Genomic DNA, 20,413 nt, shown 5'->3' with positions numbered 1-20,413 from the left:
AACAAACAGGACTATTTCACTACAGTAAACATTCCAGAGGTCTCTATGGTGATATTACTGTGAAGCTAAAATCTCATGTTTTCTGAGAGCATTTATTTTCCCCAATGTATTTAATTAGAGTCGTGACAGGAAGGTGAACCAGCTTATTGTAGTGAAATCAACATTAAAAAAGTGCTCCAGGACTTATGACAACTCACCTGGAATATTGTTGACTTCTGCTGTTGCGTTTAAAAAAAAAAGAGGAGAAAGAGAGACGGAGAAGATTTTCAGCATTAGAAACACACGGCACATGTTTTTGCATGGAAATACTTTCATGCAAAATTGACACACCTGTCTTCATGCAAGTGACATCTTATCACTATGCATGTCTACAAATCACCTGAGAAAGAGATCATTTTATCTGTCCAACATCTTGGAACCAGATCAGTTCTGTCAAAACCCAATAGAAAAACTCAGAAAGGTAACATTAAGAATATTGTACAATATTCTGTTTCCTGTATACCACAAATTTCCCCACATACAATTTTGTACATAAATTCTAGCAAGTTGTAGAACATGCTCCTTCAAAGAGGAAATGAATTTATGATGTTGTGGGGCTTGTGTATAACAGTACTATCCACAAGACCTTTACCTGTCCAATTTATTTTCATTGCAGACACATACTGTACCTGTAGGGTACATTTTGACAACTTCCTAGCTTTCACTGGCATTATTCCATCAGTTATAAATGCCTTGTTCCATTTCAACTCATATACTGCACCAGGAGTAAATCAATTAAGTTATTGTAATGCAAAGGTCTCAGTCTTGTTTGCAGTGTTCACAACAAACAAGAAACGTCCCAATCCAGCGAGTATGTGGCACAGATAGGAGCTCTGGTAAAGCATTTCACAAACCTTATCAAGGTGAGAAACCTGAGGAAGCCACTCTCATGAGTTTGTTGTTTAGTGGGTAAATGAACACTAAAGGCTGGTTAAAAGATTAATAAACATAAGTTTATGTTAATATAGTCCTATGTTCTGCCAGCAGCATTCTCCTGTACTACTAAGCATTAGAAAACTCTTTAGTTTGCTGTTAGTGGACAGGGGTGCAGCACAACCAAAGCAGTATCTATTATTGCACACAGTATTAAGGCTGTTCTAACCCAGAAAGTTTTTTAAACTGTTGCATAGTGATTTTTTTTAGTATAGCTATTTTACATGACTTAGAAACTTGAATGAGCTTTAAACACTCTGTTGCCTACACTTGTTTAACTATCTGTGCAACTATTGAACAGCATAGAATCTCTGGGCTGCTCTGTAAAGCTTAATTTAACCCTTAACAACACCAGAGTTCAGGATGGTTTCTATTTGGTTTTGTTTTTTAAGAACATGGGTTGACATCTGAAAATGAGAGGGAGCAATTCTTTCCATCTCGCTCATTTGGTAGTTTAATAGCTGAATATAAAATTGTATCCAGCTGTTTCTCAAAGGAGCCCAGAGCTTTGGCCTCAACCACATGGCTGGGAATCCTGTTCCAGACACCCACAACTCTTTGAGTAAAGAGGTGTTTCCAATTCTCTGTTATTAACGAATTCCCCGTTGATCAAAGGGGGACATATTGACATTCTGTATGAGAGCACTCTACAAGTAGAAGAAACGTTGGGCTCGGTACCCTAGCATGAAGAGTACAAAGTAGTACTTGCCCAGAAGAACGACTGTCTGTCACGGGCTTTCCTCGAGTTACTGTACTTTGACAAGCAGTTCCTCCTCTGCACAAACAGTCATTAACTGAGGAAAATCACAAGAAACTCATTAGGTCCTAACCCATTAGATGCTTTTAGTATTTAGAAATCAGTGATTTATTAGATATTAATTTACTCTGGAAGCAATTAAGTTTAAAATCCTTGAACTCTGACATGACAAACTCATGAACATTCATCTCCATTACAGGCTGTAGCCTCTTTAGTTAATCTATTTTCGTCATCTTTCTTGAGCACTTTAAAAGCACTTGTAATAGTTTTAAAAAATAATGCTTTTTACTGCTGCTTCCACAATTCAAGCCCAGTAATACCCCTGACTAATTGATGCTGATCACAAATGTCAAATGTATGTTTTTTTGGGAGGGGTGTCTCTCTTTTCAACTCCCAGTGACAGGCAGAACAATTGGAGTGCTACATGCACATTTCTCACAAGTACTGCAAAGAGAGACACTTCTGCTTGGGTTTCTTGTTTATGTATCGCAGTAATGTTCTACCCACAGGATTCTACCCAGAACATATTCTAACTGACTTCCCTGCACCCACTGTACTAGGGTAGCACTAAATCTAAACACTATTAAACTAGAAAACAAAAATCAGGGAAATGAATTACAATTGCACACGATTTTACAAAACACCATTTGTGCAAAAAACATTTAAAAAATGAGGAAGGGGAACCTACTGAAATTTAAATTCATACATGTGAATAAAAGCTAAAAATGGTCCATCGTTTGTGCAATCTTCTGATTATCACTGTTCTCTAGCCCACAATCAAAAATCTAGCAACTACAGTAAGTCTTATCTAGGAGTGCATTTCGGATCCCAGTTTTATTCCCATTGGGGGAAAGGAATAATCCCAGTAATAAAGCTGGGAATTAGCACTCTGCTCCAGATAGCTCAGTATATTTACTCCCTGTCATCTGTTAACTTGTTTGCTTGCAAAATATTTTTGCATTCTGATTTCTTTTCAAAATCTCATAATTCAGGTGGGTTAGATAAAGTACAGACCGGCAGTGATGTTGCGTATAGACACTAGCTTCCGCAGTCAACCTTTAAAGGATATAAAGAGAATTTCTGCAGATTTTGAATTTTGTAAAAATGTTGCACAAGCAAACAAGGTACTGTTAATGTCTCTCTGTAAACACAAAAAAAGTCAATCTCTCTTCAGTGGAAACCTCATGACCTTTTATCATCCTCCATATTTCGCATTAGGCTGACTGACTGAGACTGAGTGATGGAGCCACTGGCATTTCTCATTCAGGATTGTCTTAAACTACTTTAGCAACATGAAGCCCTCTTGTAAAAACAGTCACTTTCAAGCCATCCTCATAGCATCCTCTTTAACCCCATTCTTTTGGTTATTTCTGTTAAAGTCCAATTAAAGTCCCAGTGCACTAGGCTATGCAACCATCCTGTCAACAAAGGGCATGACTTCTGTTCAGGCTCCTCCCATAATCACTTAACTCAAGAAATCTATGCGTGTGGATTAAAGTGTCTGCCATATTTTTTCATCCAACAGTCTGCATTTATTTGTATTTTATATCAATAACGTCTACTCTCTGTAAATTACACCATAGCAACACACAACTTTCCATTTAAACAATTTTGTAAACCTACATTTCTAAATTCAGCCATTTTTAGGCAGTCTGTAGCATTTCATCAGAAAGTACACACAGTCTGCAATGTCTGGTTTAAATCTCAGTTACAGTACAGTGACTTCTTAATATGCTGTGCTTTGCACAAAACGGCAGACTGGAAATCTGTTTTATTGCCAAATGTTTATTATTTTAATCTGCCTTCTGATTATACAGATTTTCATATAATATTAACTGTGGCTATCTCAATCATTACAGCATACCAGGCATACATTTTATCTGAAGCAAATATTTCTGACAATATTTGGGCCATCTGCTTGTATTCAGAAGCATTAGATACCTGCAGCTCTGTATACAAATAAGAGCTCAACATGGCACTATCTTGAAGGATAAAGTTAACAGATTTTATTTTCATCATGTAGCATAAATAAAATGCCTACATATAATATTATGATCTACAGTATTGCATTCATTAAAAATTCAGAGGGTAGATATTTTACTAATGTAAACTTCTCACATTCCGAATAAAAACTCAAAAAGACCAATACTGTATATTTATTTTATTTACTATTTAGACCAATATATTTATACAGTAAAGTTCAGGCTTCTGAGTTTGTCTGAAGGTTGTACAATCAGCATATTTCTGTCCTTCCTTTTAAGTACTGTACTCATCGCTTAGTGAACTAACAGCTGTATCAATTAATGTGGGGATTAACTTGGCCCTAAAACAGCAGGAGAACAATCACTTTTCTTTACTGCCACAGTAAGAGTGGGTGAAGAGATTGGTTAACAGTGGGCAGGAACTGATTGCAAATTCAAAATGAATTCCCTTTCCGCATAAAAACAGCTCTAAGCCTAACGGTTCTTGTTTTTCCCCTTCAAAAGAGCTGGGGTGAGTACTTTTTGACTTGTGTGTACTGTACTTATGCCTACATGCTTAAACATTTACAGTACTGTATTCCTCAGCCCTCAGCATAAATCACAGATGATCCTGTAAACAATTCTATTTTTAGTGTCAGAACCTGTGTTAACGACTTCAGCCCGTTAAAAATGCTTTTATTTTTTATTTTACTCCAAGCCTCCTATCAGTACACTGCAGCACTGAGCCAACATTACAAGACGAAAAGGCACACATACAATAAATCAACTTGAACCACCTGTCCACTGCTCCCCACGTATCTGCTACCAGCCTGCAAAAGCAGCACAGCCTGTAACAGCTCTCCCTGCACTGGAAAGGGACATGCCACTGGGACAAGCAGCTTTACAGCCACGGCAGTAGTCTAACACAGCTAACCAGACAAAATGGAACACGGCACATAAACAGACTCAAAGGGCAGCATATACTGTAGGTCAGTCTATATAAAAATCCATCAGCCCTTTTAATTTTAACAAATATTTCATTGTGAGTGTTTGCACTGGGAAACACAGTCAGATGCTGATTTCTGGACCTGAATGACCACATCTTTGGAAGGCAGAGGTGCTCAAAGATGACCCAATCTGTGGCCCCATCCTACCAGAAGACACCCATATCCACATCACTGACAACAGTTATAAATCCATTTGTTACAATTAAAAGGGAGGAGGGCAAAAAAGCCCTTTTGGACTGATTATTGGTCATGTTGCATGACTCATATACTGTACAAGTCAATGGAGACATAGGTAACTAAATTGCAAACTTACCTGGTGCATACTGTACATTTTGTTTGATCAAAACACATTTGTGCAATTTTAGGTTTTCAAAGAACAAGAAATCAGAAAGGTGCAATTTTGAGTCTCAGGTATTACTGTATGTGTCTGCAATGGAAATTTCACGGTCGAGGCCACACTGTCATCTAGGCTGCTACTGCCCATTTCGTTAAAGCCAAAGAGTACATTTCACTTTCAATCATGCAAAAATGCTTTCATCTCATGAAGAGAAACTGTCGCTAAAGCCCTCTTGTATTAATGGTTAACAGGCTTACTCCTGACATTCTGCACACAGCATCCTGAGCTACACCTTTCAAACACCACCTTTGGCTGTGAATTGAAATGGACCAAGCCCTCATTGATTAAGTGATGAAAATAAACAAAGAAGGATACTGTTTCATTGAAAAGGAATATCTTAACAGCAAACCCTTGATAAAAGAAGAAGAGGGAAAAGATAAACAGTTTTAATTAAAACCCAGTCAGTACCTTCTGATTTCTGTAAAACTTGCAGGATCTAAACATGGTTCAACGAAAAAAAAATCTGGAGTTGAGATTTGTTTCTCAACATCAAAATGACCTTACACACTTGTAATTAGAATTTGTTTTATTAAAACATTTACAGTATTTACAGTATATACTGTAGCTACTTGAAAACCTTAAGATAATTTTAAATGCTGTTAAATGCTCAGCATCCATTTTTTATTTCTCTGCATCATGGAGGAGACCTGCGACTGAAATGTACACAAACCTGAAAAGAAAATATTGGGCAATAATCATGTTTTATAATCTGACCACTTTTGAAATACTCAGTGAACTTTCAAAACGTAGGTCAATCCCAGGTACGGTACATGCATAAAATGGCAATCGCTCAAGGTTCAATTTTGCAATGTGCACTTCATCAATATAGATTAATAAGAAAAGAAACATCATTAATCATCAGAAGAGAACAAAGTGAAATACACAAGAAATAGCCCTTGATGATGATAAACACTCAAGACTGCCACCTTTGGCCAGAGAGAACAAATAGCCAGGTGCACAGGTCAGTAATGCAGCCGACAGGCTACTCGGCTTCCAAAGGAGAGATCTCAGAGGGCTTTCAGGCCATTCCCAGAACAGTAATAAAGTATCTGGGAAATGCAGAAAACTGTCCTTCAGCACAACTTGTATACAATAATTAATTCTTGTTGCAGGTTTTTAAACATGGTATTTTGACAACTTACAACCAATAATGTGACTTCTCAGATTAAAAGCAAAAGATATCTTTTAATAAGATGATTTTCAAAACATTAATTGTGAATTGGCTAAATGACTAGAGCTGAAGACAATAACAAAGGGTCCTTTTTTCTGTGCCAGAAATCAGGTTTGACTGCTTTATTGGGTCTGTAGAATATGGTCCTGTTGTAAATAAATGCAATATTCAACATTGCCCTTATTCATAAATTAATAAAATTAAAATTGTTATGTGGTTTTATTCGCATGTTAAGAAAAATATGCAGCCTGAATAACAAACATTTTCCATGTGTGTGGATTTGTGATTTATAAACACAGTCAAGACCTGAGCTTTGACACCAGAAAATGTCCTTTCTCATAAAGCCAGAGCAGTCGTCTGGTACACAGTTTAAAATATATTGATTGCAGCATCAGAAAAAATGAAACAGATCGTGCTAAACACCCCCAGAGGAAAGGTACTTCAATAAAATATGACAGAACATCAAATACAAGTATAGACTGTTGGATCCTGTGTGAAAAAATTAGCTGTTTTAAGAAGCCTGAAAACGAGATCCACAGCAATTTCCCTTGAATAAAATCTGTAGATGAAGCAAAAGGTTGGGACTAAATAAAAACAGGTAAAACAAGATTCCTCTATTGCACCTTATAGTCCTCGGTAATAAGAAGCTTTATTACATACAGTAATCAAAGGAAAAGCTGCAATTTATGTCAAATTCTGACATAATAGTTGATCTGGATTAAATACGAAACATCCAGATTTATTTTTCAACGTTAATGAACCACGCAGTGAGTGAACAGCCAGACAGCTGCACCTCTTATGTGTTGTGGGTATGCATAAAATAGCAACAGAGGAAGCCAAAAGATGACATCTGAATCAATAAAGGCTTCTTTTAAAATTTGCATGTCGAAAGAGACTTGTGGCTCTATATCCAGAGGGAGGACCAAGACATTCAGAAGACTGCGCAATCACTCCATCTGCCTTCAAGGGAGAAAATATCAATTTAAGAGGTAGCGAGAACAGCCAGGTAGCTAGAACTGTGGAGGGCAGTGAGGAAGATACTACCTCACCCCAGTGCCTCTGGTTCACAGGTAAAAATGACATATCATTAGAAAAAAGTACTGTGCTTACCTTCACTGCAAAATCGTCCAATATATCCTGTATTAGAACAATCACACTTTGGTTCCCCCTTGACCACTGAGCAACTCCCACCATTTTCACACAGGTTTTCTGAGCACATGCCTTCCATGTCCAAGCTGACCATTTGTTTGCTGAGCAGTGTGGGCTCTTTGTTCCCGTACTTCAGGTCTGTGATAACTCCCTTGAACGGGGACTGGTTTTTGACCGAGGGCAGTGTCAAAGCAGGTGAGCGGATATCTTGCGGAACTCCTCCGATGAACAGGTCGCTAACGATTTTCATGTACTGCCTTTCCGGCCTGACCTCGTCTGCTTTTGTTTCGCTGTCCACCACCAGGACAGTTCTCAGGTTGTTCCTGCTGACCATGGCAAAGTGCCAGTTGCTGTCATTGACCCTTTTATCCGAGACAACGGTGGTCTCTGCACAATCGATGCTGAATTGTAGCTGCAACTTGCCTTCAACTACCATCAGCTGGAGAAAATCACAGTATCCGCCATCATCGAAATAGAGAAGCAGGGCAGTGGAAACATCTGTTTTGAACTGGAAACTTAAGTCACTTCGTGTGCTGGCATCCCAGCGAAGGTAGCGGGCCCACTGGCCGGGAGTCCCTGCAAACTCCAGGCCAAGACACAGGCCTAACAATGCACTGAGCAGCAAATGCACCTTAAGTGAAAAGCAGATGGGATTCATTGTAAACAGAAAAACTAGGGAGCAATAATCCTTAACAGCAAGATACCATTGAATATGCTTTGAAGATATAATCCAATATATCCAATAGCTGCAAAATGTGACACTGGTTAAGCAATGTGCTGGATAAAATCTCTAAAAATATTCCTTTTTAAAGGAATAGTGGAAAATTAAAAAGTGAGCATTAGCACTAAGGCCATTGAAATTACCCAGGATGTCCAAACAAAATTCATCAGAGCCCAAAAGTGCACCAGCTTTAATTCCGAGCACAGAAGAGAAGCAAGACAGTGAGGGAAAAAATTTATTCTGCTGCCAGTGAGCAGAATATTGGACGTTATCCTCAGATCACACAGCCGGCAACAGGGGACAGAGTGGACTTCCTGGAGTGATGATTCTTTTGACTTTGATCAAAATAAACACATCAGTCTTCATATTGGCTTGGAAACAGTTTAGTCCATAGGATGTAAATGTCTTCATCCAGACTCTCCAATATCACAACTGCACAAAAAAGAAACACAGACTGTGAGGGATTGTACTTTCATTTCATTAATTACACAATACATGCGTCTGATGATGTTTAGGCATTAAAAAATTCAAAACACAAAACTAGTAATATCAGAAATACTGTATATTTAATTCTCCCTTCTTTTGTTCTGACTGATACATCTCCAGCTCAAGTTCTTATTTCTACCATTTCATCCATAACAAGCGTGTGAAAATGGCAGTATTTTCTTCTCTGGGGTAGATGTGTCAGTACTTATTCAAGACTGAATACCAAATACAAGTGAGATCACTTCTCAGCATCCATGAAAGAGTTAAAACAGCTGGTATCAAAATCTAATTAAAAGTTTTCCAGCTATTTTCTCAAAAGGTTCTTTTGTGTTATCGGTCATCTACTCTGAAAATTACCCACATTATTCTCATAGCAGACACAGCTATCAATCAATACTGCAGTGCTTTTTTATCTGATGACGAGAAAATTAAAGGCTTTCCACCAGAAATTCAATGCGAAGAAAGAACTTTAAAACAGTTAAAATACATATGTCCACCTACATACCACCAATTAATTCAAATCTCCCACTCCACATACATTTGAAAGCCAGATAAAACAATGTTGTTTTTTCTTTCCCTTCGGGGCATGTTAATTCCTTGATAAAAAATGAAGATTCAGATTATGACCCATTAATATTCTTCATCTGTTCATCTATAATATTCAACAAGTCTCTAATCCTTTCTTATAATCAAATAATTGTGAAACATCATCTTTCTGCAATTAAAAAAATCAGTGTTTTAATGTAATAATCTGTATGAATTATAACTTAATTTATACAGATACTGTATAGCTCTGCACACTTGACAGATTATTTTAAAATATTCAAGGTTATACTGATATCTCTATGGACAATGTGGATCTCTCATGGCTTTCATATTTTAAGCAAATACACTTTGCACTTACTATTGCATATCAATATGTTATATTTATAGATTTTGTTGTGGCTGTGGAGATAAAATCTTGAAAAAAGGCTTAGACTTATTCAATCACCATTCTACCCTCCAACATCCATTTAGAACTTGAAACTAATGTTTAATAAAACAATGTACATCTTAACAAACACAATCTAATCAAGCTCAGTGTGTACAGTATATATTTAAATTACCTATCTTGTGCTGTATATTTATACAATCAATGCAAACAGTAAAGTTATTCTTACAAAATGTGCAAAAAACGGATACTGTAAACTCATGTGCACTTCACAAGGTTGGAAAATTCAGCCTTTCAACTACAATTATCTGAACACTAAGTGATCTACTTGTGTGGACATCTAAAACCCCATCTGATATGTTAAACTGCATATTTGCTTTATACATTAAGATTAACCTAATCTGATCATTTAGAAAAATCATTTAGATGCCACACTGGTTTCCTACTAGGCTAAGTGATCCGAGCATTACAATAGAGGTGCTCATATTCCATGGTAATATACAAAGTGCAACTTAATATGCATAGAAGATTCCCCTCCGTCCTCTCACAGGCGTGGGCAGCCATTTCTTCAAGACAATAGGCAACCGACCAGGAAGGTTCCAATAATGAGAAATATAATGCAGAACTTTAACCACCTGCCTTGCATAGTTAATTTAACTCAAGCAGAGAGCTATTGAATTCTTGTAACTGATACTCGTCGTGGCATCAGTCACATCTCTTTGACATCGATGTGTTTGCTCTTCCTTTGTTAAAAGAACTGCACCGAAGAAGCAGAAGTAAGGGGTGAAAAGGCTAAATTATAGATAGCATCGTGTTCACCTATATGTACAGGATATGTCCCACTGAGAAGCTACTGTACATGCAATCCCTATGGAGACCTTGGTTTGGCTTGTCTGTGAGGCCTCTGGGGGAGGAGATGGGACTGTGCAAGATCATGAAACCTGAGAGGCATTTAATCTAGCCTGAATGAAGGAATACTTCTTTATTTGAAATTCACGACGTGTTCAGCAATGATTTGGTGCACATCATTGTTCAAGCTTAAGTGACAGCAATACTGCCAAGAAAAATTAAAAAGTAGAACCAGCCCTACTATTTGAAAATGCTAGAGAATTAAAGAATTATTTTAGTAATTAAGAATTAGTGGAGAGTTTAATACATATGGTAAATAAGCCTGAACTATAGAACCTTGGCTGCAATGCTTAATTCCCGAAACAACTTCTGTCTCTCCATTTATAACCATCACGTTTCTTATTTCAGGAGAAAAAAAAATGTTTCTCTCTGGAACCAATCAGCTCTTTGCGATGTCGCCCATTCCAGTGACTTTACCACCAATTCTATTTATCCATATTTAAGCTGTGGAGGACAGCAATATTCCCAGTGGAAGTATATCTTTACCACAGCCTGCTACGCTTTCCCACCTCAGACCACAGAAATCACTGGGTGGCCAGACTGTGGCACAAGACCTCAGAAGGCCACATGGAGAGAGACCAGCTCTCGTCTCCTGCTCTTCCTTCCCGCTGCTTTTCATGGAGCCCAGGGAGCTTCTGTCTGCTCCACTCACGGCCTCCTCAAACGTCTTAAGAGACGCACTCTAAATTGTAAAATTCACCTTCTTCTTCTGTGAAAATACTACTGGTGTCTCTTGCAGGCTTCATGCCAATTACATGTATTTTTAAATATTAGAGTAACGGATATTAAACCATTTAAAATATGGGAATTTAAAAAGGAACTAAAATCTAGAGTGGCTATTAAATTATTATACTCCAAATTCAATGTACCTTTTTTAATGGAATCATCCTACCACAGTCCAGTGATATACCTAGAAACACATACAGTAAGAGTTACAAGCAGGAGAAGGCCATTAAGCCCACCTACAGTAGCTCATATGGCTGCTAGCAGCTCACTGATCTGAGGATCATCCAGCCATTTCTTGAAAGAAGCTGGGATATCAGCTAGGACAACAAGACTGTGATTGTGTCTGGCTCACACGTTTTTCGTTTGTTCTGTATATTGAAAAAAAAGACTCTTTTTCAAAAATTAGCCGAATTCCTAAACTGTGGATTAGAAGGAGCAACCTCTCCAGATCACGCATGAACCCACGAAAGACAAGAGACTGCAATGTGCAGCAGTCAGACGACCAGCCCGAAGGACATGTGGACAATAAGGCTGAACTGGCAAACACATATTCCTCACAAATTCAATACAGACTGAAAACACTAAAACAATTAAAAAACATAGAACGTTTTATAATACACATTTAAAAATTTAAAAAATATATATGTTTTCACTTTTGATTTCATTTTTTGAAAATTTGCCTTCAAGTAATTATAAAAAATATTTTAGGTATGTACTGTACAGTATGTCAACTTTAGACTTGAAGAGCAAGCTTCCATTGGTATGTTTTTCTTGTGAAGAATAACGACAAGCTGGACAATTTTATAAATCAATTTTATACTGCAAATCTTTTTATAAAATGCAAGCAATTTATAAAACGTTTTAAATATTTATACTGTATTTACTGTTCTCTGTACAACATTCTTATTGTCAGCAGTTGCCAACAGTTTAAAACATTACACAGCGCGTTATATTCTATCGAAATCAGAAAAGAGGAAGACACGGCAACAGAAAATAATTTTAGAATGATCGACCCATTAAATAATTAGTCTCTGGAAATTGTAATTGGCTTCGTAGTCGCTCTTCGCTTGACATTAAGGCAACATTTACTTTGAACGCCTCTGCATGTTTCTGCTTGGTGTAAAAGGACAGCTACTAGCCGGCAAGTAACGACCAACTACAAAAAAACGACACAATGAAAAGAGACATAAAACTAAAACAGAAAATACAGGCCCTGCATTAACAGCATAAATACAGCATTGAGCAGAAACTGACCATTTTACGGAGGTCGTACCATTGATTTGTATGAAATGCAAAATAATAAAATCAGCCGTATTCAAGGCCCGATAACCTTAAATTATCCTTGATTATTTTAAGTAGGGTTTTTTGTTTGTGTTGGGAAAAAAAACGAGTGAATTCAATGGAAAACAGAGACGAGACATCGAGTACAAATCCAGAGCCCGCGCAACGAACACTTCAGTTAAAATAATGATGGCGTGGCAAAGCACAGTGTGTTATAAACCCCAACCCATGCAATAAGGACAATTTTCACTTTTAACGACAGTTATCATATTGTTCACATCTAAGGAATATAATTTATGTCACCAGCGAGCTTGAATCTGCTTTTAATAAGGCGCTATACTGTGTAGTTGCCTTTCCTACGACGAGATAAACGTGAGTATAATATGTCTTTAATTCTAAAATGTATTCCTAAAAACGTTAAATACATTAGGTTACTACCAGACACATTACCAAGCACAGCACATGATAATTCAGACCTTGATCTTATATTTAAAAACACGCCTTCCGACCAGGAGTGGTGGGCCTCGCTGTGCCGAAAACAAGGTGATGACACGAAACGCTTCTCAATCAGCAGTGCAATCAGTAAAGAGGCATAAATAATTGCATGGGCTCATCACTCGTTGCCTTAATTATTTTACCATTTTAATCTATGCTGTTCTTATTTTTAAACCACATGACAGCCGTCTGTTATGCAAATTCCCCCCAAAAAAACTACACATACTGTATATACAGTATATGGGGTTACGTCCATTATTATATGTGTGAGAACCCTACTGTACGTGCTTGTTATTTTATATATGCTTCTAACGGTATGTATATTCTCAAGGCACAATGTGTATCAACCACAGCAAGAAAGGCCTGGCGTCTCTTATGCGGGCTTCGGGCTTGTACTGTAAATAGCAAAGAGAACTGCGAGTCCTGGGCGCCGCTGGCTTCTCTAATGTGGCCCTGTACATTTTCAGCACAGCTGCGGCAGGAACAAGACAAAGTTCCAACACACCCCATCTCCGAAATCTTTTTTTTTTACCAAGGTAAAAAAAAACAATTGCTTACAACTGCCCGCAATTAAATTTAAGTCCAAGAGTGGGAAAAGCTACTGTACTGTATGACTGGATTTCGTTTGCAGCTTTGTTTTTGTGTGTGTGTCAATAAAGCTCTTTTTTTTTTCTTAGTGGTAAATTAAATTAATTCACATTAAATGTGTCCATTAAAAAAAAAATCACATTTTCATTGAATCCTTTTTGGAGGTAAAAAAAAAAAATCGAGGGAGAGCTTCGCCTGTGGAAGTACTCGGGCTGGCTGCGAGTTCGCCGCTCCCGCACGCCAGAAACTCCCGGTGCCTCCTGCGGAAAACCGTCTCTGTCACTACCCTCCGTGCGGGGAGCGCTCGCCTCACAGCACAAGTCCCTTCCGCCTTATTACACATCATGTACAACACGCTTCAACCGCACGGGACTCCAGGAGTCTAGCTTTTGACCTCTGTAGCGTACTTCCAGCCATTGAAGGTAGTTCTTCGTTTAAGCAAAGTCGGACTTTTTTTTGGAGCGACTGAATTGTAACTACAGTAGTAACCATGTTACTTCTGTTAATACAACTACTCGGTATCTACCGTACAGTATTATCCAGTTCAAATTCATAAGCAGACCCTAAAACCAAAAAAAAAACTAAAATGGAATTTTTAGAGAGAAAAGATCAAAGTGCTGCAGTTTTCCAAAGGGTTATTTACTCAAACAGTACGAATTAAAAGATGTGTTCGCACTCAGCGGCAGGCTGCGAGCAAATAAATTGCTTTCTCGCCTGAAACGCGATCTGCTACCACGTAAAGTGCATTGATTATATTCATCGGGACCTTTTATAAAAGTACCGTTTTCACAGAGCAGAATTACCCAATATACAAGAAGTCTGTTAAAATTTTATAAAGTACGTTTCCGAAAGAAGTCGTGCAAGTACAGAGGGTTCTTACCGTTGAAAGCAGTCAACTAAATAATGGTTACGTCACTTTTTACATTTTGTGCAGTTTCAATATTCCCTCTAACATACAGTAAGAAACGGCTCCATTCACTGGTTTGAGGAACCGTTTCTTCCTTTTTTTCCGTGCAAGGTGCAGGGATTCCGGCGGATCGAGAGTATGTTTTTAATAAGGATCCCGTTTACCTAACCCAGATGATCTCTTTTAATCCCGTCACGACTGATTTTGATTCCTCGTCTCTACCTAAAACCTTGCGGCTTTTCCTCCACACCTACTGAAAAGCACCTGCACGCCGTCTTTATGCCCAAAGACCTTCGAATATCAAAGTCATTCTGTCTGCAGCTAAGGGTTTTTCCACTATCATCACCAGGTCCCTGAGAGGGCTCGGCTCTGGGATTGAAAGTCATCATGCATTAAGAAAATGCACCACTTTTATGCCTGGAAATCCAGTCTCACGATCTGCAGAGTCGGTTTAGTTGTTGATCGCTCGGGAAAAACAAATACGTAATCAATTATTGATTCTTAAGTTTCTAACTTTCAGCAAATGTTACGAGCCCCGCTTACACACCTGCTGTCCTCAGTGTACTTCGGTCAAATGAGCCACGGCTGGGCGCAATCATTCCTCAGAAAACGAAGTCTAGCTGGAATCTTATAAATTCGCGTGTCACGGGAAGCCAAATTCAAGAAAAGCAGCAGAGGCAAAAGTAAATATAAAGATACAGAAGGGTTTTACTCATGAGACTTGCAAGGGAATTTAATCTGTATGTCTAAAACAACCTTTCAAATGATTCCTTACCTTAGTTTTTGTCAAGACATCCAAAGAATAATAATCCAAATTGCATTCCTGCAGTGTAAGGTATTAGGTCCAGATTGAAGCGAGTGTTGGAGGTGGTGTCGTGCGATTCTAGGCTGATTACCAGTTTTGCAGGCTGGAGAAGACTCCGCCGTCCTGTGTCTATTACACCAGATTACAGAGCGGCGTTCGCTCAGTAAGACTGATAGGGAATCACGAGATTTTCACACACAAACCACTCAGGTCCGCCCTCTATTTAGTACGCTACACGCCATTTAAAGTCGTAGCTTGGACAAGACCACCGTCAACAAGGAGACAGCGTAGGGCGTTTAAAATATTTATTGCTCGGTGACAAACTTTGATATCTACGCACACACGCACTGCTGCTCCGACTGGAAAGACTTCTCTCTCCCTTAAATTTCCCCAGCTCGTTCTGCTTCGTTCTTGTGCCGACTGAAATATCACCAGCTTGGCTGAAATAATTTTCCTTAGTACATATATATCTAATATCACATAAATTCACTGAGGGGTCGAGAAAGAGGATGTGACAAAAGTTTTTTGAGCAACATGTTCGCAAAGTTTGATATTTTAAAGTAATGCACAAATGCCCCTTCAAAGCTGCGGAGTTTTAATTGTAAACAAACTTGCACTACATTCTGAAAATGGTTGAGGACTATTAACTATTTGGAAAGTAAAAAATGTTATCAGTCGCACCAATACAATTTATGAAAGGGAGTGGGGCTGTGGTGTACTTTCAGCCTACATTCCGCGTCTTTAATTTGTTTAATTTTCTTTATGGGTTAAACGGCAGCTGTAATACCGCGCACCAGAGATAACTGGACCACAAGAGGTGTCGACTTCAGCCACCGATGAGCACGGCTAATTATAGAACACCTGTCCCTTTCCCTGTGCTTTTAGTACGAGGGACAACAATACAAAAACGTATTTTCCCTCGCCCGTGTAACTATACGCCACCGATATCAAGTCCTACTGTAGCTTTCCACTCTACTGTAACATTAACCCAAATAGGATGTCAACCTCTGTGAAGACGACATCCCCTCCCCCATCGAGCTACGGAGCGCGGCGCCGTCGCAGCCTGAAATGCGAATAGCATGCACATTGACAGCACTTTATAAATTAGACTGTTATGCAGTTTTATATGTATTTTCTTTTTTTGAGGGGGGTACGGTGAGCGACGTACAGTATTTCTTAGCCAACAGTGCAGGACACGGCAGCGCCTGCGGTGCGGGCACGTGCGCTGGCCGTGGTGCTGAATCTCGAGGCGGCCGGACAGGACTCGCGCGCCTGGCCCGTTCCCATAGTTTCCTCCTGCTTGAGGAAAATTGTGATTAAAGGCTATATTTTATTTTATTTTATTTTATTTCATTTCGGAGGAGAGCATGTTTGAACCAAGGTGACATATTTCTCCACTTTTTGCAAATAAAAAATCTACCTTACAACCACTGTTTTTATTTTTAAAATACAACTTATAAAGCCGTGAAAGTCCAGTCTGGGAATGTACTGTAGAATACAGAGATTTGTTTAGGTTTTTTATACATTACGTGGTACATGAGGATAGTCCCATTGTGATATAAAATCATAAACATTACATTCCAGGTAGACGTATCAAATATATCGTCAACGTGAGAAATTAAATGTGAATTATTTGCTTTTTTTCTCTAACAAATTTTACCATTGGAAAATACAAACATACGGTATATAAATATGCCGAAAATGTAATTTATACTGTTGGTGTATGGTTTTTGTAAACTAACACGAAAACAGTCATATGCATTTACATAAGCTCTAACAATAAGTACTGCCGGTATTGTATGATCAGAATATTGTACGTGCATTCTAACTGAAAAATGATTATTTCAAAGAGCACTTATTTCATAGAACACAGATTTTGTAATTAAAATAAGTAATGTTAACAATTAAAGTAAAATCTATAATAATTATGTTTTTATGTAATTATGTTGACTAATACATATACTGATATTTTTCTTGTGTTATTCTTGAAATTTTTGAATGTGTGTCATAAAAATAGGAGCAATGCTTTAGTGTACAGTATGTAATAATTATACAGGAATGCAGTTTGGAGTTGGTTATATATATCTTCTTGAACAACATATCTGCTATTCTTCATGAATCTACTGCCATGATTTGGCAAACAATAGATGTTAACTAAGTCATTAACCTATAACTTTGGCAATTCATCAGACATGCTGAAAATTAAATGCTTTGGCTTATAGTGGGATTTTGATAGTCTATGTATAATTAATTGTTCACCTGGATATCTTTAACCATATCTCTAATTGTTATGTATTTCTTAATTAACAGACTCACAACATTCATAGTGAAGTACCAATAAAACTTCAGTATCCCTCTGGGACAGTCTAAAAATGATCAATGTCCATATTGAGTGTTACACAGATAGTGCAACTACAGTGCATAATTGTAGGATAATGTTTAATTAAAAATAACACAGCAAGCTCACTACCCGGTGGACTGAAAATTGGAAATCAAAACACTGCTGTAAAGGATTCATGTGTAGACCAGAGAGGGAGACTGTCGCATTGCAACACCTGGTGTTAGTGATTTTGTGATATGCAACAGAACAACTGGCATCTATTTCTAATCTCTGACTTTCCACTGGGAAAACCTGCATTTTCCTCATATATAAACCTGAATTGCATTGTTTGTTCTAATTGAAGTTCCCCTTTTTTAGCTATAGTATCCACAGCTACAAAGTAATCTTCCTGGCATTTAAGAGTCGATGGTGAAATAAACACTTGTAAGGGCAGTCAAATTGTTTTCAACAAGACAGATTGAGTTGCATCATCTCCTTGGAAGTTTAAGACATGTTAAGCTTTCAGTGTAAACTCCCTATAAACTGACAAGCTGGTTTTCGTTTCCAGAAACCAGGCTGTTGCTTCCCAAAATATGGATAGTGGTAGCGCATAAATTAACTTTATTATTGTGTTGATTTGCCAGTATCACAAGAAAGTCATAAACAATTGTTTAAAAACGATGACAAAAATCGCAATAACAGCTGAATTTACAGCCTCCATTCCTTGGAGCACACCTGCCATAAACCGCCGTCCTCCACACACTGTTTCTATTCTGACAATCCCAAATGTTTCCTTCCCTGGTCTCTGAGTATATGCATAAAGGCCAATAACTGAAAGGTTAGAGTCATATATCACCCAGCTGTTTTCAACACGCACATTAGTCCTGAGTTCTTTTTCCTGACTTTAACTTGAACATTTAAATGTTATACTGAAATCAAATTCTGCAAATTTCAGAGCCCAGCAATGAAGAACACACATTGGACCTGGTTATGTGATTAACACAGGAGACAGAGTACAAAGATACAGAAAGTAACTCCTGTAATGAGAAGGTGAATTTTCTGCAGGAATTACTTATCACCTTTGTAGCCTTCAAATTTGTACTTAAGAAACCTCTGAGGGAATGGATCTGTGGAGTTTTTATTTAACAAAAAAACTTCCTTGAAATTACTGGGCCACAGCTTTGTGGGACCCTAAAGCTGCATTATTTTACAACAGTTTAAAGGAAATTATGTCTCAGTCTCAATAAAAAAACTCTGAAGAAGTAAATCAGTGTTTAACATAAATATGCAAAACAGATAAAAGAAAAATAGTTATTGATTATTGATTACACCTGTCAATATGCACATTAAACCCATTTACATGCATGGTGTGTTAAAGAAAAAGACATTTACTTGCACATTAAAGCTTATCTTATAGACCACTGTAACAAAATGCTCATTTTAAAGAAAACTGACTTCTTCTGTAACATTCTACTAGATGTATCAATGCTTTTAATCTCAATTCATAGCACACAATTTGATTTTTTATATCTGTTGGGAGACAGAAGGAAATGCTCAATACAATACAGTGAATAAGATGGTTCCAGTATTCTCAAGGATTTTTGAATATGAAGAACATACTTTAACACTCAGTAAACACATCAGCATTATAGCTTAGGCACTGAAATTGTGCCTCAGTACTTAATGTGAGTCTTACTTGTCCGTTGTGTTGTATGGCTCAAAGCCAGCTTTCATTATTTACACATTAATTACTCAGTATTGATGAAGAAGACAATATTCTCCCAGAATGATATTTAAAGTACATTAATTTCACAGGTAATTTGTATAAAACCCTCTGTGGAAGTGAGTTAATTTTGAACATGAAGATGGAATCTTTTATGAATTTTGTAGAATGTGTCTGGTTTGGAGCAGGGTCCATGAATCCACACACAGTAGATTCACAGCTTATTAATTTCAGTTCTCCAAATCACATAATTACAAACACAGATGTCTGTTTTTTGGACTAGTGTATGAATTATTATCATAACTAAATTTGACAACATTGCCAATTTGTAGTCAGCTGGATTCTGTTAAATCTCTGAACCTAAGCAGGGCAGGGCCTGGTCAGTGCTGGGATAGGAGACCTCTGAGAAAAACCAGGTCACTGCTGTGAGCGGTGGTGGTGGACCAGCAGGGGGCACTCCTCCCTCTGGACCCAATCTTCAGTCCATTTCCCCAGCATGGTGACCTGGAGGAGCTGATGCTGTACTGTTGGAGGTGTCGTCCTTTGTCTTAAATATTAAAGTGGTGTTCTGAGCTCAGTGCGCTTTTTGATAACCCAGTATAACAGTGCAACTCCAGTAGGTGAAGTCTTCCACTCTCTGTGGCTCATGGGGGCACTGGTACATCACTGCTGTTTGTCACCCAGGTGGGGTCTGCACTTCAGGCTTGCAGTCAGCCTACTCCTATCCAGTAAAGCACTTTTAAATCCTTTGAAATGAAAAGCACGATATAAATGCAAGAAATTATTATTGTTACTTTCATCATAGTGCCCTTTGGTTACAATATGCATTTAAAATCTAGTGTTTTCATCCCAAGGAAAAAAAAAAGCAGGAATGAGCATGCTCAGCAATATTGGTGTGAATTTTAATAACTTGATTTCTCTGTGTATAATTCCAGAACATCCAGGATCTTTTATTCCTTTTCTCACTGGGGTGCTGCTCCTCTCCTATCTGACCACAGGACAGGGTGTGACTGTGACTCAGCCGATGGCAAGGGACTGATGCTGTGCTGAGACAGTGGCAGGGCTCCATCGCTCCGGCTGCCCTTGTCCTGCTCTACAGCCCTTGAG

General features: G+C 38.1%; 1 protein-coding gene across 1 annotated transcript in view; it reads right to left on the bottom strand.

The window, feature by feature from the left end:
• LOC148827937 (neurexin-3) overlaps positions 1-8,567 on the bottom strand; it is a 379,354-nt gene extending 370,787 nt beyond the window's left edge. Inside the window, exons 1-2 of the mRNA XM_088924829.1 lie at positions 7,376-8,567; positions 198-218 (exon numbers count right to left, since the gene is read on the bottom strand). Coding sequence (XP_088780955.1) covers positions 198-218; positions 7,376-8,072 — 718 coding nt within the window. The 5' untranslated portion in view covers positions 8,073-8,567. The remainder of the gene's footprint in view (positions 1-197; positions 219-7,375) is intronic.
• Between the last annotated feature and the right edge of the window lie 11,846 nt (positions 8,568-20,413).

This window comes from Atractosteus spatula, chromosome 9, assembly GCF_055471065.1.
Source record: "Atractosteus spatula isolate fAtrSpa1 chromosome 9, fAtrSpa1.hap1, whole genome shotgun sequence".
NCBI classification, from domain to species: domain Eukaryota; kingdom Metazoa; phylum Chordata; class Actinopteri; order Semionotiformes; family Lepisosteidae; genus Atractosteus; species Atractosteus spatula.
This window is presented reverse-complemented; position numbering and strand designations above follow the sequence as displayed.